Source organism: Catharus ustulatus, chromosome 4 (assembly GCF_009819885.2).
Source record: "Catharus ustulatus isolate bCatUst1 chromosome 4, bCatUst1.pri.v2, whole genome shotgun sequence".
NCBI classification, from domain to species: Eukaryota; Metazoa; Chordata; class Aves; order Passeriformes; family Turdidae; genus Catharus; species Catharus ustulatus.
In genome coordinates, this window is record NC_046224.1 from 52,445,745 (window position 1) to 52,470,409 (window position 24,665).

The following is a 24,665-nucleotide window of genomic DNA, read 5'->3' on the forward strand; positions in this document are numbered from 1 at the left end:
TAATCTAATAATTTTCTCTTTGGATTCCCATTCATGTCTTGTTTTAAAGTTGTGAACAAGATTGTGGTTACATTTAATAAGCAATTAATGCTTATCTTATAACTTCCAGCTGACACATTTCTATACAATCAGCTGCACCACTTTTCTAGCTGACTTCAGTGACATACTGCAGACCCCATCCTGAAAATGTCCACAGGTTTTAATTCTCATGATTAAGCAACCTACAGATTTGAAATGAACTTGGACATGGATCTACTCAACAGGTAATGTTAAATTAATTCAATTTCATCTAGAACAAGATTTACCCTGCTAGAAACATGTAAAAATGTGAAATTTAAATATTCAAAAATGCTGCTTGCCTCAAAGAAGCCCTTAGCAAAAAGTACAAATAGAAAAAATAAACTGATATTTCAAGTTGGATGAAATATTTGAGTGTTGTAGAAGAAGGTGCAGTAAAGGGAATAATTCTTGTACACAGACAGAATTAATCAATGAAAACATTTTCTAAGCTAAGTAGCTTTGTTTTTAGTTTTCCAACTATTTATACAAAATACAAAAAAGCAATTTTAATACAGTCAACCTCAGACTGCATGTCCAAAACATGCCTCAAATAGCACAGATATTATTCATTTTGTAATTAAGAGGAAAGGATGGTAAGTTAGTTCCTGGGTAGTTTATTTCAAAACCTTTTGAAGATTAACATTCATAGGTGTAAAGTAGTCTAAGCTCTAGTGTGAAGAAAGACTCATGCAGCCCATTTTGAATTACAGATAAAGATGGAGATAAGCCTCAGTGGACAATTGCATCTGTATTATCACTGAAAAATCCATTTGAAACTAGAAAAAAATTCACCCATACCTAGGACTGCACACCTATATATTCTAAAACAAATTAATTCCCTTCTTTCCTGTCCTACAGTTTGTTTCTTTAATGACCTTGACTTCCACTAATTAGGAGACCAATTGTCAGGTTTTCACTTTCAGAGTATGGATGATGTTGTTACTTGTAAGATCCAGTTCTGCAGTATCCTGGAACTGCTCCTCCAGAGAAGGTATTTTGACATCAATTCTATTAACAAGAAACATTTGTTTCCTTAATGTAAACTGTGTATTCTCTTAAAACTATTCAGGTCCCATGCAAGCTTAGTCACAGAAATGTGCAAGGTCCTGAAGCCTCTTTTAATATTTACCATACTTTGAAATGGAAAGCTTTTAAAAAGAACCATAAACTGGAGACTTGTGGGAGCCAGCTGTCCAAAGAACTACCTGGAGGACATTATTCCTGCAGGGTAACCCTGACCAGTTCATCACACCTTCAGCTTGAAGCTTCTACAACTTTTACACCTATTTACATGTACCAATCAGCGTTCCTTTAACAAGGAAAGTGCAAAGCAAACAGATGTAATACCATTTCTTATGCATGACAATCTTTTAATATCTACAAAAGACTTGAAGAAACAAAACCCTAAAAGTAAGCTCTGAAATCCATAGAAAGGCACCTGTTTTTCTTTTTTTTTTAAACATTTGGCCTTTGTGCTTTCACATCACAGATTAAAAATGTGAATACAGGTGAAACATTAAGAAATCAAAATTCATTAAATAAGAGTTTAAATGCTAGATAACAAACTTTAAAAACAATACTATTAAAAGTGGTTTGCTTCAGTTGTGTATTATATTAACGTGAAATAAATTCACATTTACTTCATGACAGATTTTACTGCATTTCTAACTGAGTAACTATCTTCAAAAATACACTTCTCATGGTTTTTATCAGAAACAGTTTATAATTAAAAGATTAGAACAATTTGTTTGGGTTGAAAAGACATTACAAAACAAAACACTTAAAATTATTGAACACAATACGACAGCCAAGTATTTTAGATATTTGAACTTGCCTTTCCTGGGTCATGATTCAAAGACTTGATACTTGCCAAGAAGGTCAAAACAGGCTAACAACCCTCAAATAAGTTTGTTTTCTTTTTAAAGCAAGGCTGCAACTTCAAAAATGGATAGAGTTAAGTAGAACAAACATCTTGAAACAAATTTATTATGAAGTGAGGTATGGTAGTGTTGAAGTGCTACAGTGGATTTCTGCATATTGAAACTTATTTCAGGTCAACTACTCTGAAGTTTGAGATTGGCAGACTGTGACTGCTTGCTTCAATCTTTTGTTATATGACCCTTTCCAGATGTCCAATGGCCACAAAGAAGATACATTCAATTAAGCAAAAACTAACATGATCAGATATGAATGAGCATATCTGGCAATTTAGAAGGCAAATTGTAAGTAAAAATGCAAGCATACAACTTATTCATAATAAATACATTTTCAAGCATTTGACATTATCAATATTTTTAAAAGAATTTAAATAATAAATGCAACTATTTTATACATAACTGTACCATTTATTATACACACAAGTATATCAGTTCCCTTTGTTTACAAAGGCTGGTTACAGATATATGGAATGTTACAGTACCATCTTGCATAAAATTTTAGTACAATTTGTACTTCAAAAAAGGGTGCAAAACACCAGCCTAATAAATCTGACTGAATTGAAATATTTTTAATTACATCATTAACACATACACAACAAGCTGTACATAAGCCCACTTTTCAATCACCACTTCAAGATACTGTAGCAAGTACATTAGATTATAAATGATTCCAACTAGTCAGTTAAATTTATTAAAGGTTTGCACTGCTACTCACTCTGGAACCTTTGAGATAAAGCCTGTATTGACGACTTACTGAGCTCTTGTTAGTACAGTTAAGAGGCAGGCAGCACTGGTTGCCAAAGTACTAGTCACAAGAGATTTCCTCAGAGAAACTTCACTCAGGAGCAAACATTTTTGGATATTCCCTTCAAGAATAAAAAAGAAGTTTTATGGGGTCAAGACTCTCCATTCTGTACCTTGGCTGCTGGTGGATGCATGAAGTCCTTAAAGGGAACCAGTGCCTCCTTCAAAGCAGAGCACACTTCTGAGGATGAGCAGGTGATACATTCTACTAAAGTCGGGTACAAGGCAATAACTTGTGCCCATGTGCTAGAATCAACTGCAGGGAAGAAAAGAACAGATTGAATCACTTATCACTGTCCAAATACTGACAATAGATATTTCCCAATGCCTCTAAGTAATGGCAGATTCACAGTGTGCCCAAACATAGGTACTTGGTGCTATATGGATACTATGGCATCCACAGAGGGCACTCAGATATGGGCCAGGATTTCTGCAGGAAAACCATTTGTGTCTCTACACGAGTCATTCACCATGTCTTTGGGATGAAGAACTGACAGATTTAAGATAATACTGCCATTCAATATGTAATACACACGCATTTTTTGCCTGCTTTTCTCAGCTATTGATAGAAAATGGAACTGGATGCATATTTGACTTTTGCAAAATTGTCAGCAATGAGACTTTCTATTGATTTCAGATAATTTCAGATTACAAGAGCTATAGAAAGCAAAGGTAGAAACACTGGACACAATGACAAAAAATATCCATGGTAAAGTTTTATTAGTCCAAAAAGTAAAATTAAACATTATAGTATGATTCTTATTATAATGTCAGTTCCTTGTTTATTTCTGTTTTAGCTCTGCTTTCAAAAGAGAACAAAACCCTGGCTTTAGACAACATTAGAAATTTAAATAAAATTATTAAAAGGTAGAAGAAGTGGGAGTGAAACTATTCTGTCATTTGTCCAGTGGTTCTCTTTCTAAGACAGTGTGTGGGAGTTTGGCTAGCACTGGTGCATATGGACCAGGGGAAGTATGTCTCCCACTGCAGGAAGAGGGATGAATTGTCTTCTCTACCCCTCTAAGAGGAAGACCCACCAAAGTAGTACTTCAATTAGCTTCAGGGTTAGCCAAAAGTCTTTATGCATCCTCTGCATAGCTCTGCCTGCAGACTTTTGCCATGAACCTAGGAAACCACATCATAATAACCCTCCCTGCCTCCTCAGTGATGATGCTGATGAGGCACTGCCTCTTTCCAGAAACCCACTTTGTTTATTTGTTTGTTTGCTTCAGGATTAAAAAGGTGGGTTTTTTTCCCGTTCCTCTTAATATCAAAAGCAGGGAGGTACAGGGAAATGTTGTATACACAATTCTGTCAGAATTTCAGAGTCCAATACAGTGGATTTAACCAAGACTCATGATTAAGTTTCCTTCCAAGAACTCTCCATGCATACCAGAGGTGCGGCTTACAGGAGGAACAGGATAGGTGATTATAAATGAAGTTGAGGTCTTTCATTTGATTCAGCCCTTTAAATACATCTGTCAATACATTTACTCAGGCATCAATGAGCTAAGGTCAATCCAGAGGACAGAGGATAATAGAGCAGGAAGAGAAGGAAAGCAAGACCAGAAGTGTAAGTATCTACCAGCCTGTCTGTGCATTTAACTTCCACACCCTTTAACTGCAGAGTGCACCTATGTGAACATGATCCATAGCAACCTAAAAAAGTATCATGAGAAGGAAAAAGGGATCTAGCCAGGCTTCATATATTTACGAATTCCATTAATATTTTATGGAATGGGATTTTTTCTTTGTTTTTGGAAAATGCTAAGCTTTATCTAATACAGAACATCAGAAAATGAAGTTCTCTTTTATTAAACATCTTAGGTCCTTATACTTTTAGTTGTACTGGAAAAAATTCATGAGGTTTCTTTCTGTCTCCTACATATACAAAGAATTACAAACTCTTACAGAGCACACTTTTCTTTCAAACTTCTGGGAAGACTAGTAAAGGAAATAGTAAATGCATCTTTGGGGCAGACATAATGTTACCTTTTTTAGAACCATTTTATTTAACAATAACTTACCATTTTCAGGTTGAGTCTTTTTAAGTGAATCTATGAGAGTACTGACAGCTTTTAAGACAAATATGATTTCTGTTACTTGCTGCCTACAAAAGAAAAAATGCAACAGTCAACTACTCGTTTTTATTTCAAGAATGCAAGTTTTATAGAAAAAGTTTCCCACCATTATTCCTGTTGTCTCAGCTAGGACAGCTTTAACTTTGATACTGGAAACAGTAACACCATACAAATCTCAGTCTGAAAACACACTCATCAAAGTACATAAGGCTAACATAAAGATTATCAATTTCCACACTCATGATCAAAACCTTCAAAAGTGAAGTGAATTTCAAGTAAGTTCCCATTTTAAAGAATTTCTTAGTTTTTCAATCTATTTTTTTCATTTCAAGAACAATTACTTGAGTAATGATTCACAATATTACTGTTTGGATGTTTTATTTTTGAGGAGATTCTACTCGCCTCTCAATTAGAAACTACACATAGCTCTACTGGGAATAAAGGGAAATCAGATTTCAGAAATATACCGCTAGAGATATCAGAAACATTGTTTCAGTAACTGAAAACTGTTATAACAGCACAGAATATGACCATTGTTACTTCCAGTTTTTTTAAGAAATATTGGGTACCAGCATTTTCTTTGAAATATCTTCCCCATAAACATTTCTGTGCCTTTAAAATTTCATTCTCTCCCACTCCCCTCATTTTTTTTCATGACTAAGTGATATTTTGAATGCAAACTTCTTCTCAAAGTCCTGGTAATACCTTTATTTTCTAAAGACAACGCACATACCGTGGAAGAGGACATTTGCCACTCAATCTCTCATCTTCTATGTAGCGATGCAGTACATCCTGTGACCTTTTCAAGAGCACAGAAAGTGCCATTCTAGAAATGTATCCTTCTTGAGGAGTTGTGACTTTATTACTGAATGAAAACTGGAGCAGTGTTTCGAAACACACCTTAGAAAACTCCTCTCTCATTCGAATATCTATTTCAGCTTCTGTCAAAGTAAAATGATTCATTTCAGTTGTGCAGTGTGCATGATGCTGCATTTCAAACTGCTTATTATGTGCTGAGAAAAGGTTATTACTCCTCTAGTATTAAAAAATATTAACAGTGATAAGAACATATTAAGAATACGTTCTAAGAAAAAAATGACTATGCAAAAATCACGGCAGTTCTGAACATGAGATGAATTATGCCACATGTCACATATCTGACATTGCTTTAATTATAAAATACATGAAATCATCTAAAAACAACAAACTCAATCCTACATCTTAAATACTCATACTTGGTACTGTAAAATTTAAGTATTTTTCTATGTAATGGCTTATGTCCTTTTTTTAGTTCTTTCCAAAAACCCCTACAAAAGTTTTTTCTTAATGGAGAGAAGCTATCTGGCTACGTGCACCATATAGTTACATTAAAGTAATTTAGGTTTTAAGAACAGGAGGTCTGTCTTACAAGTGTCTGAAATGATTATTAGAACTGGCACAAAGGAAAATAAACTATGTAGAAGGTAACACAAGTACAATATTATATATAGTACGGCCCAAGCAGTAAGGAAGTAATTTTTAAAAAATTGGAAGGAAAGCTTGGCAACTTCCACAAAATATAATTTATATAAAAAGTTGGATATCAAACAGTCTATACTGAATACGTGCCAGGGAACTTCAAGTCTTTATCATAATAAGTACACTCAACATTTTAATTTTTTTCTAGTAGATTTAAACACTGTAATTTTTGTCATTCAGATACCATACCTGTAAAGGAGGATGACTGAGAATGTATTGAGCCTTTATTGAGCATAGTCATTATCTGACCAACAAATTCCTTAGGAATAAAATTAGCATATGGCAGTATCTCTGTGCTGATAAGCTGCACCACCTAAAATAAATTACACATATTTATATTGGTTTTATAAATACTAAAACTGTAAATCTAGTATGAAGAAGCATTTAACGAGAGCAAAAGGCCTAATTAGACTTTGCAAAATCTTCTTTTGCTAGCATTTAAAATTTGCAGGTATGTCCAAGAGTGTGGTATTCCATGGGACATTAAACTTGAAATAAAAACCTTTCCCCCTGCTGCTTTTGCCAGAGCTTCTGATCAGATTTCAAATGACATTTGAAGTATATTCTTCAAGTCGAATTTATGGTTTTGAAAAGAGAAGATCTAACATTAGGATTCCTTCTCTCCCTCCACCCCTATTCAATACCCTCTCTATGACATTAACACACATACCCATTCCTAACAACGTGACTGCCAAGTGAAACAAGTGTGTTAATTATCCAAATAAGCTTATGGCAATACACATTAAAAGAAATGCTCTCTATCCTTGTCTTGATGCTCCCAATTCAGGAACAAAATGGGTTTACATCTCCATAAATTAATGCATCAGATTTGAGTTGTGCTGGCTGCATGCTCTCACTTTTTATCCAGGTATTTTTGTGTCCCAGCCACCCCTCTGGAAAGATAACAGGTAATGAAACCACAAATACTGCCATGTCTTCTCTGCAACTTCTTTTGCTTTGTACCTCTAATCTCTGTTCTGCCACATTTTTTTGTCCCGGAGCAAAAAAAGTCCCTTCTCACTTCAGGTATCATCTTCTAATTTTCTTCGGACTTAGGCAACCAAACATTCTTTACAATTACAGCGATCTCTGTGTTGCACAAACTACACATAATTTCTTCATTTATGCCAAAGCTTCTTAGAATAGAGAACACATCTTAAGGGCAACAAAGTCTAAGAAAAAATGAATTTTTGCTGACCGCTCTCTCAACACAGAGCGCACTCGTTTCAGGTTTAATTCTCAGTTTTCTCTGTGGTCTACAATTACTGGTGTAAATGCTCAGCAATAACATAATAAATAAGGATCACATAATGAGTTAGAGGCAGAAACACATTCTGGTTTAGCCAGTCTATACTGTTTTGAAGTTAACATGACAAGAAGTGGTTTTTGGCCTCCCATTTCCTTCCTACTTTTTGCATCACTCTGAAGCAGCTGAGTTCCAGACCTATGAATTTTCCGCCTTGTTTTTCAAAAATGAAAACAGTATCACAGAAAAAGTAATGAAAGAGTAACTTTAAGATATTATTTCAGAACAAAATGCAACTCGTGAATGTCACTAACTTGTTAATTTCAATGGTATATTTGTTATAGGCTCCTTACCTCAACATCAATACTCTCATTCTTCTGAAATTCTTGAATTGAGAGATTATCAGGAGGTGTACTAAAAATAAACACACTATGTTATACTTCAAATTTACAACAGGTGTAAGGAGTTAAGTATGGGAAAGTGCATTACATTTACAGTCACTACATGCAGAAAGTTGGTACTATTATATAGTAATGATAAATGATCACAAGGTCAGGCTGGATGAGGGCTTTGAACAACCTAGTCTTTTCACTCACTATGCAAGAAGAATAATTTTGAGTTTTAATGATACATCTTAAATTTTACATTTTTCATTAATGGGATATTACCATGTCCTTTTCCCCTGCTAACTGAAATGATGCATTTGTTCTCATTCTTAAGGAACTTTATTGAAAGAAAACCCCATCTTATTAACAATAGTTTTGAAGAAATTTAGAACTTCTGGGAGTTCTTCCATTTTATATATATATATGAATTTATTTTCAGATGAAATGTCCAGAAGAGACTCAACAGACCCCATGGGGGATAGTTCAGAGCTAAGCACATGCTCACAGGCAAGGCACCTGCCCAGGACTGGACTATGGACCTATGCCAATCTTGTCCTCATAAGGGTAGTCATCTGGGCCTGTCTCCTCCATCCCATCATTGCCAATTTTAATGAGAGTTTAATAACTTTGACAGTTTTGAAATCTAATTCAAATCTGGTAAGTTTAGCTGACAGATGTTTTGTTTTGTGTGATTTTTTCTTCCAGTGCTCCTGTATGCTGCTGACAAAGATGAGTAAGATTTTTCTGAGATAGGCTTTTTTCCCCCATCTTCTGAATACTTAGCATAACACACCAGAACATCATTCTTCACACCTTCAGCTAATTTTCAGTTTTGACAATTAGAAATGTATGATGTATGTACCAATGTTTCTGCTTGAAAAGTAAATATATCTCTGCTCCTCAAAGAGACTTTATGCAGATAAAGTCTAGATCACTATCTATGAAATGGACATGTGTTACATGTATGAGTAGAAAAAACAAAAAGAATAAAATATGAAGTTATTGTATTTATTACTGGGTTGTGTATTAATCAATCAGGAAGTCTGGAATTTTATGCTGAAAACATAGAATAAAATAAAATTTTAAGCAGCTGTTCAGTCAGTACCTTTTCTACCACATAGTTAAGTATGCAAAATCTTTAAAGAGTAATGTAAGCTATTATGATGTATAGAAATGCAAGTCATGTTGAACTACATGGTAAGATTTCAGTCTGACACTTCCTAATTTATGACTCACTTTCTGAGCTGAGGTTTACTTAAAGAGGTGTTTTCTGCCCAATCATCCATATCTGATCTACCTTATCTACTACAGATTATGGTACATATTTGTTCACGTAGCAAATTATTCCCAACTAAACAGATTTTGTCTATATGGATACATCTATCTAGGGGCCAAATGCTTTGCTGTTCTGGCAGAACATATCCAAACCATACTGGAGAGTCAAGAGACAGGAAAGAATGTGATGCAGCAACCTTCCTCAGTACAGAGCTCCCAGCCACTGCCCACTGAACAGGGAGTGCTTCAGAGCCAAGACCTAACAACCACTTGGAGTCCAGCTGTGCACAGCACTCTGTTCAGAAGCATCTTTTGGGAAAGTATTGATTTAATTCCCTCATGTGAGCATAAACTTTTGCTCTAATAAATAATATATAAATATATATATATATATACACACACACACATTTGGTGAATTTTATTGTAGATAATGGCTTGACATGCTTCTATGAAAGCCTCTGGGAAAGAAGTACAATATGAAATAATAAACAGACCAGCTTCTTACTAGAAAACAATTTTGTGTAAAGTAACTTACATGAAATGTATTAATTTTAAATGTCATCTTGATTGAGTCTTGTCATCAAGATTGAGTCCCCTCAGCTGTAGTTTGCTTAATTTTTTAATTTTTTTTAAAGCTGAAACTTCTGTGTTAGAAGTTAATTCTCTTTGACAGTAACATTTTCCTTTTTCATCTACCTGGGCTCTCTTGGCTATATTTGAAATCCCATGTTATACAAAGCTGCAGAGATGATTTCTGCTGTCCTTTGTCCTTTTTAAAAATCAGTGAATATCCTCTCTCATTTAGCCCCATAGCTGGCTTGAAATTGTTCCTACCCAAAAGACAGAGGTGGGACCATGCCAAGGAGGTTCACTATTTTAAATATAGCTATTCACAGAGCTTTAATTCAAGGGTCCAAATTACACAGACCTCTTGTCTAATCAATGCCAACTTAGTTTCATTGCCAAAAGCAATATTAGGCTATATATATATACGATTTCTAGGACAATGGTGACTAGAAGAGTTATGAGTTAGACTAGAAAAATGTTTGAAATATTGGTTAAAAATTTAGAACATCAGTGAAATAACTTCATTTTTATACCCAATTCTCAGCCAGGTAGAAAACCTGAAGAACATGCTTACAAAAATAAGACAATGTGCACTCGCATATTTTAATGAAAGCTAAAGGAAAAAAACCTAATCAAATCTGTTATGCAGTGTTGCTAGAAGGACTGCATTAAGGCTTTTGTGAGTCTTAGAGATGCAGATGTTTCATGTTTAGAACCATCCCAGCAGTGCTAAGTCAGGCCTGGAGAATAAAGGTTTTAAGAGGAGGTAGAAAAGGAAGCCATTTACCTAGTTTTGCATAAAGCCTGGACAGACAACAGCACAGATCACTTTGAACACTTAATAGTGGAAAGTGTGGAGTATGAAAATGTGTAAGACTGAAGGAAGAAAAGGAAGGGGGTTTTATGACATAACATTCCAGTTTCATTGAAACAAAGAGCACAGAATGCCAGCATAAGAAAGTGAATTTTGAGTTCTAACCATATTCAGATCTAACTGTATATATCTAACTACTCCTGTCACAAGGGGTGACATGTTGGAGGATGCTAAAAATCCAGATAACGGGTTACTCTGTCTCACCGTCAGCCTCTTGGGAATTCAACTGAACTGCATTTCCCAAATTCCTTGTGCTTCAGAACCTTTTCAATCCGTGTTGGCCTTAGTAGGATTTGTACTCTCCTGCACCTAACTTAATGACCTCACTGTCCTGCATGATACATCTGCAAGTAGGAAAGACACTAGAGATGACCTGACTCACAGCTGCAGTGAAGCCACTTGGTCAGGGCTCAGCAGGATTACTAAAACCAATTTAAGTTCACAAATCTAACTAAAGGCACTCTCCTCTTCTCAGCTGTGGCTTCGTTAATTGATTCTGGTGATATGGACAAAAATCCAAGTAGTACCAGAAGTTTTAAAAAACATAACTCATGAGTAAGATAAATAATCAGGAAACACACCAAAAACAGTTCTATACCACATGGCTGACCTTAAATAAAGGATTAACATGGATAGTTGGGAAGCATATTCTCACTGCCTTCCCCTGCAACCTGAAAGATGACATGCACATCCACTCAGCAATAAATTTTAACTGTTACTTTCAAAACCATGAATAGATTCTCTCAAAGTACCCTGGAATAAGGCACCACTATGACTAACATATGATTTCTAATAGAATTACCAAAAAAAATTGAAAGAACACACTAAATTTGAAAATTCTGAATTCAATTTCAATACAAAATTAAGAGACTAAGTAAACTGCAATTATGAACCCTTAGGAGACACAATTTAGCAATTTTCAAACCAAAAAGGTCAGGTTGCCCTACTTGCCGAGGGTAGTCTCATAGCATCTTGCACAGAGTGCAGAAAGATTTTAGCAAAGGAAATCAGAAGAGAATTACCTCAATGTGGGGAACTTCCACAGCTATCTCTAGAGCCCTCCTTGCATCACAGCGAGAGAGACGCTTCAGTAGCAATATGGGGAGGAGGAGGAGAATGAAAAGGATGAAGAAAAGGAGAAATGACTGCTATTACTAATTGTCCTGACTACTGGCATGAGGAAGATGTACTCCCTTTCTAGCTTTAATGTTTTTTAGGAGCACAAGGCTCAGGCATACAGAAAGAACAGAAAAGTCATCCATCTATCTATCTATCCTAAAGATACCAAGGGACAGGGCTCTAACTGCATGTAGGAGAACCATACACTTGGAAGGCAAACTGCTATTTAGAAAAAGATGAATATTAGGGAGGTAAAAAAAAAAACAAAACCAAACAAAAACAAAGACAACCCCATACATTCTGTACCACATGAAATACAACCATTTTAGAAAATTCATCTACTTTCAACAAGTCTGGAAAGCATAATGATGGGGCATTATACTAACAGGTAAAATTATCTTGCTGCAGCCATCTGGTTCTATAATATACTGGCCTATTTTTGGTGCCTTAGAAACTTTAAGGTTCAAATTAATTTAAGTGAAAAAAAAAGTTTCCTATACTTTTCTAAGGACACCTTTAATTAGAATCAAAAATTTTTCTCTAAAACACATTTCGTATGTTAAATTATAGTATGCACTCTGGTTGCTAAAGAAGCAAAACTAGACTTAAGTCAAGACAGACATCATAAATATTCATACAAGTACTATTTTTCTTCTACCTCCAGAGAATATTTGCCCATGTATAACAAATGATAGAAGGTATTAGAATTAGTATAAAGAATAATATTTTATAGCAAGCAACACGTAAGATGAAATGGTATGTTTGAAATAATATTCAAGTATAAATCACTCACTGTAGATTAAAAAAAAAACAGACAACATATTTGGCCTAAAAGGTCATGCAGATGAATTACACTGAAAAGCTGTGATAATTTTACTTCCCTGGACTTATGAACAATTAATACCAAAAAAACTGTAGCAGTACTAGACTTGTTCAGCTAAGAACATGCAAAATGGAAATGCTCAATTTGCTTTGAAAATATGTAGGACTAATTAAATTACAACAAATACTAATATTTATTCCCAAAGCAACTTTTAAGTGAACATACATTATTCTACAATAACCTGAAAAACCTTAATTTGAATTCTTTAAATCCAACAATGATATAGATTATAGGGTGTTAACTGATGTGGACTGCCTATCTCAGAATGGAGGCAAGAATACTAACTGCAGCTGAAAAGAAAACCAAGCAAGATACTGCAAAGATTATTTTACATTAAAGAAACAGTGAGGCATAAAATAAAAATTTGGATGATTGAAGTGCCTTTTAAGCCATCATGATGACCTTTTCTATTTTAAGGTCCTCCTACATAATAGAATTTTCTTTCAAGTAAATGCAAAAACAATAGGAAAGTTTTTCACCTGATAGCCATGTAACCCTATTGATGATATTCAAAACCCATTCATTATTACAAACGTTTTCACTAACGGATGTGTCTCTCAAATAAATTTTCATTGGTATTTATTTTTTGTTTGTTTTGGGCAAGCTGCTATTTATCCATCATTAGTAAATACAGCTGTGTTTGATTGCTGACTTTTGTGTGTTTAGTTTTGAAACACACCATATTAGCATAAGGCACTGAAGAACCTTACTGTTCTCTGTTAAAAAAAAAAGATTCATTTATTCTGAAAATCAGGGAATTAAATTTTTCATGTTCCACCCTGTTCTTTATTCTAAAACACTATTAGATATACTTAAACTACTCCTAAAAGATGCTTGCCCACAGATGTTTACAGAAGATGAAAATTCCACACCACTCCTAAGCAATTATCTGAAATATCAAACCTTCCTTAGAGCAAAAGGTTCCCTTAACCTAGGAAATCTTTGCTGTACTGAAATAGATTTTTACCCATTGCCAAGGGACAAAAAAATTCTTCTCTGAAGCAAGCTTTTATTATATTCTGAAAATGTACAATGTTTTGCTAATGTTATAGTCTTTTGGTTAAACAAATTAATAGATCCAAGGCAAGGTTGAATGGGGCTCTGAGCAACCTGGTCTGGTGGAGGTGTCCTGCCCATAGCAGGGTACTTGGAACTAGATGGGCATTGAGATCCTTTCCAACTCAAACCATTCTATGATTAAATTGTCCCTCTCTGATCATTATTATTTTTCACTTCTGGACTTTTTCAGCCTGCTTATTGCAGACTGAGAATGTGTTCGATTCTCGAGAGGAATCTGTCCATCTTTGTAGTCATAAATATGACTATTTAGCTACACTTTTCATAAAGTATCATAAATAAAGTGTGGTTAATTATTAAGGTGCACTCATCTTAGGTAGAAAAATACAAAACTATGGGCTTCTAAGTGAACAGTGGTTTATGAAAACAATTTCAAAAATTCACAGTAAGTGAAGTATTTCAAGATGGAACTCAGGAGAAATACATATAGTTAATGTTGTTCACCCTAGTTAGAAAAAAATACTATTGCAACTCTGTTCAAAGTGAAGAAAGGAAAAAATTGAGTACATATCAGCAGCTCTATCAAATCTAGAGAAAACGTCCTTGGAGTCCATACAGGACTCCCTGTCCTGTTCAGAACAACTATGCCTTACATTGAGAGTTCAGCTGAGTTCTTTCTTGCTCTTATACAGTTCATCTTTTAATTGAAGCTTGTTGTACTACTTTCTAAAAGTATAGCTTTTTGAAGTAGACAGATTGGTTACCTTTTCTGCATTATTCATTAAAACAAACTTAATATATCAAATAGCTCTACTGACATAAAGTGAACAGATTTATGAGTATTTTCCTTTAAAAAACATAAAAAAAGAAATTGTGTTTACCTTTTTGTGAATAAAAAGTCTTCAAAAGTATTCGCTAGCTCTGGCCACATGCTGTCAAATTTTCCAGAAGATGCATGCTGCCTTGCAACAGGTAGTCCAATGGAGAGAACTTTGAGAAGAGAGGACACAGCTAGCTTCCATGTGCTTTCAGAAGGACACGAGTACTTCAGACTAAGAGGTATTCTAAGTGTCTGCAAAATGAAAGTCAAAACAAAATTTATAGGTGCTCAGAATTCTAAGATGACAACAAATTTCTGCACAAGATCTCAGAGGGCACTGTCATAGATGGCAGTACACATCCCTACCTATTCTGCTAGTGTATGAGATGGCCCTTTACAAATGCAATTCTGAAGACAGTTTATCACATACCAGCTGGCTAAAGCACAGGTCTGTAGCCAAGTACAAGGTTAGAAGTCAGAACTGATCCATTATCATTTACACCACGAAGTCATGCACTAATTTTCTTTTTCTGTATTGTCATCCACCATTTCTGCTGAGTGTGACAAATGGGCTTTCCTAACATCTGAAAGACTGCAGGCAGTCTGTTGTCATGAGTGTGTTCTGGAGAATTCAGTCCCATTCCTATAAAGGCATTCCAAGTGCTTCCAGAGTAAAGAAAAAAGCCTCATTGAATTTAAGCTTTTCCTAGTAAAGCTGAACTTTAAATAATGGAACATAAACATTGGAAAAAATCTGGTCATTACTGACTATTAAACCACATGAAATTTGAAATTAAGAACAGTCACTGAAATTCTAAGATAAAGGCTACAACTCAAATGTAAAGCAGATGGAAACACAGCAAATTTTAAGTCTTTTACATAGAAAGTCATCTTCAATATCTATAAAACAAAGTCATTAATAAATTCTAAAACATTAGGCATATGAACTATTTATACTTACATATAGTATTGTCATATAGTACACATAATATTTAGTATTGTCAGCCAAACCTTAGAACCTGATAGTAAGTTATCTTGGAAAACCAGTTATTTACTTGACATTTCAAATACACAGTGACTAAATTCAGGTACTATATGTATGCCTACCATGCCTATAGTGCAGTCTCTGATTTGCGGAAAACAAAAGATGAAAAGACTCACTCTGACTCTCACAAGGGAGTCAATTATAATTAACTCTTTATAGCAAAAAATTATGACAGCTAGAATCTAACTCTAGACATAAAAAGAACATCTTTTTCTGTTGTTATTGGTCATATATGCCAAATCTACTTCCAAAAATCAACACAGACTTTAGAGATGTGAAAAATAAATTTAAAAGCATTTTCATGTATTGCAACAGATCATATTATTATCAACTGCAAATGTTACAAAAAAGTAGTATTTCTATCAGTTTCACCAATCCCATTAAAATGGAAGTGGAAAACAACTGCATTAACTTTGAAATACAAATATTTAATTCACAACAGATTTCAAATAATATCACCTGTTTTGAAAACATTCAGGTTTCTAAATTTCTATACAGGAAAGTCCTGATGTCAGCCAAGTCATTGCAAACAAGCTAAGTCAGATATATTTTTATTTTCCAGACTTCTGGAAAATATTATTTCTATTATTTACTAAAATTTTTTGCTGGAATGGAAAGGTCAAAAAAAGTGAAGCATTTGACAATTTCACTTTAAAAGTATATTTGCTCACCTGTAACATTTCCCAGCTTCACTGACACATGAAATCATTAAAAGCAAAACAAAAGTAACAGAGCAGACACCCCAAAGTATATACACAAGTCCACAGAAACTGAGCGTTGGCCTTCAATGCCATATTTATTAAGAGGCCTATCTACCACACTCAGGTGCATAACACTCCCAAAGATGTACATTTTGTGGCCTAACTCATTTGTTAATTTTTATCTTAGCACTGAAATACTGATGCTAGCATTACCCAGCTAAGAATAATACATATAGACTAGTAAATAGCCTTCCAGCTTCAAAAGAAATTCTTCCCTGCTGCTCATCTTCATAAAATATCAATCTGTTTACTACAGCTTGAAGCTTCCCAGGAAGTGTTTATCAACACTAGTTGAAAATAAAACTCACGATTTTCTATATAGCTAATTAAATTCAGAGCACATGCAGGTCAAATTTTTACCTTAATAATGTTCTGAAGAACCTTCTCTGTTACCACAGCTTTATGGCAAGCTGTCTTTTGGTATAAGTCCACCACAACTTCCAATGATCTCTCCGCAAATGGTACATAATTTAATGCCACCCATTCCGCCTGGGAAAAGGAATGAGTAAATTACTAAATTATATGTGAAAACAGATTAATTAAGGAACAGAAAGTGTATGTTTTGTACTGAACTCTCAGTTTAATGCATGCAAGGTTTGCTAAGAATATGGTCCAAGCAACAAAACTGCAAATACAACGTAGTCTGGCTATGAAAATGTACTCTAAATTGAAGTAAAGTACATTTAAGTTGGAGAAATGTTGCAGTCTAAGCAAGACAACTACATTAGGACAATCTTTAAGGAAATTTAACTCACCGGTGCAAATAGTTGTATCTAGTGTGATTCCATTGTGTTGCAGGACAAACAGAATAAGAAAAATTAATACATACATAATAGTTACCTCTTTGATTACACTGAATCAGATGCTCATGCTTAGTGAACAGCAGTGCACACAAATAAAAATTATTGAATAAGTTCCATTTCATTACAGCATGTGTAATTCAAAAATCTGCAGCTTGAGGGATTTCTCTCCGTTCAAAATTATCCTGTCTCTCTGTTAAATTTAGTATCTCTTGCAGCACAAATTATTTTAGATTAATTCATGTACAAATTCAGACATTTGTCTGGTGTCTAAGCCAGACCATTCCTACATGAAGGAATACAAAGCATAAAAGCAAAGAAGAATGCAAAGGGAGTAAAAGAAGATAACAAAAACATGTAAAAAAAAACTTACTACACAACATGCAGTTAAGTTTTTACAGATTGAACAAATGCATGTTGCTGAACAACCTATATCTGAAGCTGAATTGGATTAACCAGCCAAGTGAAACAAATGGGATTTCTATTTAGTTACCTGATTATACTTTGCATTTGCAATGTGCTTGGTTTCCAGCTGTCCATACTGTGGAGGCTTGCAGGAAAATTCTACAAAGGCCAGCAGTTGGTCAAAGATTGCAGGATACATTATCTGCATACCTTCTGAGCCCACACATATAGCCTTTATCAAAAGAAAATACAAAAGTTTAAATATGTATTTCTTGAGCTTTTGCTTTACCACCTGTATCAGTACAAGGAACTCCTACAGAAAAATACCCATATAAAACTATGCAAGAGTCGTGCTGTATGTTCCAATAGCTTAAGGAAATTAAATTTTATTACTTTATTGAAGTAAATAAAGTGGCAAGATACCTGGACATATATAATTCAGTATATACAGCTATCTCATCCAATAAAAGATAACTTTTCTCTACCAACTCTGCTTTGACTTGTCAGTAAAGTCAAGTCTTATGTAAGACACTTGGCCACATCTTTGTTAAGCTCTACTTCAATAAACATTTAAATCTCAGAAGTAAAACACAGGAGGCTTCAAAAAGTAGTTAAAAGAGTGCCTTATAGAAAGGAATATAAATAAAATGATAATTATATGGTTTGGTATAGCTGAAACTCAATCTTCCTTTACAAAGGAAAACATTTCAGGAACAGTGTACTGATACTACCAAAAAAACCCCAAACTCCCTGACACTACAGCAGCAAAAGACTAGAAGACTAGTTCTAATAAGAAATAAAAAGACAACAAAGAACAAAACAAAGGGTTTAAAATGACCTCAACTTATGGAAGCCTGAAAAGAGATCCAAAGTTCCCTTCCATTTCCATGTTCTTCAGTTGCAATTATGTCCTTTGTTAGTGGAATCACATTATAAAACCTATTTATTACACTAGTCAGGGTTCAATCTGGCAGATGTTAGGTTTTTTTCATGCTATTCTAACTGCAAAGTTGTTCCACAACTTCTGAGAAAATCAGAACTGACCCAAGTCTTCCCGTATCAGCAAAGAACCTGATCCTACACACAAACAGTTTTATTTCAGAGACTGCAAATATTTACATACTCTTCTTCAATGCTTACACTAGCTTCTGTGTGTGCTCCTGAGAGTATCAATTGATTTCAAGAGAGGAAGAAGGTACTCTGCTGTGGCCTAAAATCATCTGAGGCACGGCCTTTGCTTCAAATCAGGACTGGCCAGCTGCCTTGTCATGTGAACTGTACAGTGTTTATACAGCCAAGAGGAGCAGTCACAGATCACAGCAACTTCACAGATCTTACTGATGTCCAAAAATGCTTAAACTGCTAAAGTTTTTAGGAACTTCTGTGCTGTTGTGTTAGTAACATAAGTATAGGTGGGATGGGAGGTTTGAGGTACCATCTAATGAAGTCTGCATTTGCAAAGGCTTGTAACTGCCATGGTAACCCACTGACACTGGGAGTAGGGAAAGGGAGATGTCTCACTTTCTCATGTAGAGTTATTGCTTTTGTTATTGTTTAGAAACCTTCAGCTAAAACATCCTGACAAGAACAAGAGCGTAATAATGTGCAGTTTTTCCTCATGTTAAAAATTCTGGTAACCCCTTACTTGAAAAGCCCTAGTGCCTGCAGCCTTTGGAAACTAAGACCATCTGGATAAGGAGACTAAAAAACAGAAAAATCTGAGATTAATAAATAAACTGATTAAATGGGAAAAACGGGATTCGGACTAGACTGACCTGCTGGAAAAGGGAGGATAAAAAGGGGCCAAACTGACTTTGACTTTCCTGACTGGAATAGGATGAAAATTTAGTAGACATGACAGGTTTTAAAACTTCATGTTATTTACACACCCACATTCAAAAATGAGATTTAATACCAACTTCTATCCAAGCAAACTGAATTGAAATTTAAACAAAATAATTCACACCAGAGCATTTCCATGGCAGGGACAGTTGGAACTAGATGACCTTTAAGATTTCTTCCAACCCAAGCCTTTTTATGATGATATTCTTATACCTTATCTTACCATTGTAACATACCTTATATCTTTCAAAATACATGAATGAATATTTAATTAAATAATTAAAAGCATCAAGTAAAGGAAAGGTTGCAAGATAATGATTCTACCTTGCTGGTTTATGTTTGAGATTTATCAGCTAACACAAAGCAAGAGAGAAAACAAGTCACTGAATTGATGCTCATTTGGCAGCCATCATGTGCTTGATGAGCTAAATGGGGCAGGATCCTGACAGCAGCAGTGGGATGTATGGCCACATAGTTAAGCAAAGTAGTCATAACATGAAAACCTAAAGGGAATGAAGTCAGATTGCATGGATAGTTTAATTCTGGCATTTTCCAGTAAGGCTTGGGGTTTGTTTGGGCTTTTTTGGGGGGGTGGGGGGTGTGGTTTTTTTAAAAGTAGTGCTTAGTATAAATGCATGTTTTCATTCATTATCAACTCTGGTTTTTTTGAACAAATAAGTTTTGTGAATGAGCACGTAATTTTGCAAGGAGATATTTTACAACTGCAAAAAGAAAGAAGTAAGCAGTACTATTTCCTTTTTTTGGTTTTCAGAGAAAGAACACCCTCATTTGTTGTTCATAGATTCACTTGCATGAAGGTGCTCTTTGAGGATGAGTTCTATAGTAAGAATTTCTTAAGCAGAGATGCAGCATTTTCTTTAAATAACTGATTAATAAGAGGCAAGAATGTAGGTAATCTGCCAGAGAGCCTTCGATATTTTATGCTTTGTGTAAACAGTAAATTCTCATTATCACTGTTCTTTCTAGACTGTTCACAGCAGCACCTGGACATCACTAGGAACACTGTTTATGGGACTGTTCCTCCATCTCTACATACACATCCTCAGTATCAACATCAACAGTACTTCAACATTAGATGGACAAGTAAATGGCTACAAACACAGAACAACACTTAAGGTACTTCTGCCATCAAGCAAAGGCACATTTCATAAAGATTACACCTCTCAATGCAAAGCATCTATTTTGCAGCAGGAATGGAGATCTGATTGTTATAACACAACATACTGTGCAATAATAAATAATTATTAAAATAATATTTAAATCACCAGACTATAGTTCGATAGAGAAGTAGGACACACTGTAGTTTACCTTTCACACACCAGAAGTTGTATTATTACCTTTTGTAAAACATCTAAAGCTGTAAGCACCGCTTCCTGTAAACTTGTCAAAACTGCTTCAGTGTAAGATGGAAGGATGAAAGGGGAAGCATCTGAACTGATTGGAACTGAAACAGCACCGTGCAAAATGACACCCAGCTTTTGGAGATCATCCATGCTGAAACCAGTTTTGATGTGTTGGTAAAGAGCTGGGAATATTTGAATTAAAGCTGTAAGAAAAGGCTGGCTGGGAATGAAAGTCAATTTATCACAAGTAATTGGAGGCCTTGTACTTTCTGATCCAATCCTGTACCAGCTGTTCCAGGCTGCCCACCAAAGATTCAAATCTTCAATCTCATCTGTTATTACAGGAGGTTCAGATCCATTGTATCTTCCTATTCTTTCTCCTATGGAGTCAGTTCTCATGAATGATCTGCCAAGACTAGTGGCAGTTGTGCCTACCACCAAAGGTACAGAAACATTGATGGCAGGTGGTGTCTCAGGCTTCTCAGAGTCTCGAACAGGAGAAACAATTTGCAGGATCTCCTGGAAGCTTTTCAGAGCAGCCAAGGAAACTTCATTATTTTTGCTAAGTGCTGCTGACTGGATGTGATCGAGAAGAACATCCCAGGCTTGGGAAAAGTCTCCTATTTAAAAAAAAAAGGGAGGGGAAAAAAATCAATTTGGAACTTGTTACTTTAATACACAGAAATTTCAAGAGATTAGGCGGCCACTTGAATCACTTTTGTATCAGTTCAACCATAACTTGAAAGAATATGACAAAGAAACACATAAATATGAAGAATGAAACAATATACCTGTTTTGCTAGCAAAAAATCACATATCACATCCTATACCAGTAAAATACATTTTCTTCATTCAGTATAGTGAAACAGATTTGTTCTTATACATACCAGATGCCTGTTGATTTCAAGAAGGGTTAAGCCCACACAAGGAATTAAGGGTCAAATCTATACTCATGCAATGCCTTTATAAAGAATTTATATTAAAATGCTCTGATAATTGTACTGTGGAAAGATTTCACTTGAGGCATTTTTCATTAAATTTAGCCTTAACCTTCAATTTTCTATATTACTAATTACAGGGTTTGAATAATTACAGTAGTTCTAATTTTTTTATTAATTTTTAAGTCCCGTTTAATATAGCCTAAATTCTACCATATTTCTGCAAATGACTAATACACTTACTAGCTGTTAATATGTTGAAACCTGTCTCACAAATGACCAAAATGAAATACAACTTATATCCAATTAATATACATTAAATGTGTACTATAGGATGCTGAAGGTAGATTAATCTAATGAGGACTTTTCTTTGTAAGCTATACATTCTCTATTCCTTTTGCACTTTTTCCTTATAGAAATTACCAAGCTACCATCAAATATTACTACATTCAGCTGAACAATGTAAGTGTTCAATACTCCACTGACTCTACAGGTACGTTCTCTTTACATTCTAAGAGTACTATAAAATTTGACACACTGATGCCACAGAAGAGTTCCAGCCAAGTGTTGCATTCCCTTAGACAGACAAAAGGATAAGCATGTTCTGACAAGAACAAAGAATTATTGTTATCGGTCTACTATAATTTAAAGCTATTTAGCATCGAGAATTGGGACTGAATTGTGACTACTGAGATGTAATCTCAAGTACTGTGATACAGAAGAGGAAATCTGTAGTTACAATTTTTGGCTCTATGGAGCATGAATTATTAACTCTATAATTTTCATAACATTTGACGTGACACAACAAAACCATTTCTGAACTAAGATTCTTGCCCAGTACTTCAACTAAAAAGAACACACAAAAGCAGAAAGTTTATCATTGTGTCTTTTAATAACTATAAATTTTACCTAGAGGTTGCAGTAAGTATCTCCTGGTGTTAAATATTCTTGCAACTCCAGCCAGTGTTAATACCCATGTCTCAGCCCACTGTTTCTCAGCTGTATCCCTTGAATGATGAATGAGAATGTTGCCTCCTCCTGATTCAATCTTCTCTTTGTCAGCTGTTGTAGAAGATTCTCGAACCCTATCCAACAGGTGAAATAAAACCTGTAATAGCCAGAAAAAAAGAGGAAAAATGCAACTCTTCAAATAACATAGCTGTATTGATGCTAAACCAACAAAAACCAGTAATTCTTTCATTATCCTTTCTGTCACTATGTCATCCTGAAAATTCCCTTGTTCTGAACAGTCTCCAGAGCAGCCAAGATGAACAATCAGTCAATTGATGGCCACTTGAGAAGGGCTGGAAATAGGACACTCAAACCCACCAAGAACATCTCCAGCACCAACAGAACAGTAAAACCAGTGGATTTCAAACACTTCACAGGTACAACAGGCAGTTTCCATTAAAGCACAACAAACATGACTTAGAACACAGCATTTGATAGATCCTCTCAAAAGATTCAAAACAGAATGCAAAGCAAGGCTCCATCTAATACCAGATCAGCCCAGTCACACGACCCTCAAACATCTCCCTTTTCACACAAAAGACAGGTCATTCATTCTTGTAGGAAGGAAATCACAGTTTTATTAAACTCCTGAATTAAAAAAAAAATAATTAGGATATTAACATTATATTTTAGAAGAGGCTTTAAAGGCCAGAGAAGACAAAGTGTAAAAAAAATTCCCAAAACCCAAGAGATCAGATTTCTGCCACCTTAACTTACCTTTAAAAAGTCTAATAAATTAACATAGTGATAATGGTTATTAAATGGTAAATAGGTAATGGGTATTAAAATGTAAATGCTCTTTACAAAACCTTCAGAAGAAACTTACACGTCATACCTTCCATATTACTGTGTGCCATGTTGAATGTTGCAGTAAAGTTCCATGAGCACCAATAGTAGAAAACAATGTCTGCCCAGCACTCTTTCTAACTGCAGGTCGAGGATCCACACACAGTTCTCCAAGTTTGGCATACAGGCATAACCAAAGACAGTCAAATGGTGATGCAGGATGAAAAGGTCTGTTCAGCATCACTCCCTTTTCTTCTGCCTGTTTCTGCAACACTGCTTCTTCTTTGTTTAGCTCTTTTTCAATTATTTCACCTCTTTGGAAAAAATAATCTGAAATATTCCACTATAAAATAAATAAGACATAGGGTGTTGTACAATAAAAATAGGGTAATGCTCTTAATGATCATGAAATAAATTGTCTCTTATTTTCACAACGCATTTTGCAAAGAACATCAAGATATTAATTTCCCTATGTTGGTGAAATAAGATCAGCACATAAATATTGCAAGATCCAAAAATTACTCTTTTTTTTCAGCTTTCAGGTTCCCATTATAGAGGGCACAAAAATGTATTAAAAATAAGATACTGATTAACATGGTTGCAATGCAATACTATTTCTTTTGGTAAGCCACAAATCACGAAGATTAAAGGTAAGATGTGGGCTCACTCAATTTACCTACGATTCAAATAACAGCATGAGAGTTCAGTAAGAACCCAAAAAGCTAGGTTGTGGCTTTCATTTGCATAACTGACTACAGAAAAGTTTTCATTTAAAAAAAAGCAAAAATGAAACCTAGAAGCAGCATCACTGTAAGTTAATATAAAAAACTCACCAGCAAACCAATTGAAGTTAAGCTAATATTTAGCTCTTGATTGTGAAGTCCAAAACTTCCTGCAACTTCAACAACTATCTGCAGACAAGTACATGGCATTGTAGGAAGGAAGTCAGTCACAACCAGCTGAAGACACTGGAATGCCGTCCGTATTAAGGACTCTCTTTAAAAAAACAAAAGAAAAACAAAGCGCGCACACACTCATTTCACATTTCTTCAGGAGCATGGAAATATTTTGAATATCTCAAAAGTTAAACACAAAAAGAAAAACACCAAAGTAATGTTTTTGAGAA

General features: G+C 34.9%; 1 protein-coding gene across 5 annotated transcripts in view; it reads right to left on the reverse strand.

The window, feature by feature from the left end:
• Window positions 1–658: 658 nt before the first annotated feature.
• The window catches only part of MON2 (MON2 homolog, regulator of endosome-to-Golgi trafficking), a 66,801-nt gene continuing 42,794 nt past the window's right edge, over window positions 659–24,665 (reverse strand). For 3 of the 5 annotated variants that reach the window (XM_033057401.2, XM_033057400.1, XM_042779183.1), the window contains 13 exons: window positions 24,373–24,535; window positions 23,589–23,882; window positions 22,652–22,850; window positions 20,799–21,424; window positions 17,687–17,830; window positions 17,149–17,166; window positions 16,754–16,882; window positions 14,649–14,839; window positions 8,000–8,060; window positions 6,590–6,713; window positions 5,616–5,823; window positions 4,829–4,911; window positions 659–3,057 (listed from right to left, as the gene is read on the reverse strand). In XM_033057401.2, coding sequence (XP_032913292.1) covers window positions 2,894–3,057; window positions 4,829–4,911; window positions 5,616–5,823; window positions 6,590–6,713; window positions 8,000–8,060; window positions 14,649–14,839; window positions 16,754–16,882; window positions 17,149–17,166; window positions 17,687–17,830; window positions 20,799–21,424; window positions 22,652–22,850; window positions 23,589–23,882; window positions 24,373–24,535 — 2,404 coding nt within the window. In that variant the 3' untranslated portion in view covers window positions 659–2,893. The remainder of the gene's footprint in view (window positions 3,058–4,828; window positions 4,912–5,615; window positions 5,824–6,589; window positions 6,714–7,999; window positions 8,061–14,648; window positions 14,840–16,753; window positions 16,883–17,148; window positions 17,167–17,686; window positions 17,831–20,798; window positions 21,425–22,651; window positions 22,851–23,588; window positions 23,883–24,372; window positions 24,536–24,665) is intronic. The other 2 variants (XM_033057403.2, XM_033057402.2) reach the window with 1 other exon arrangement.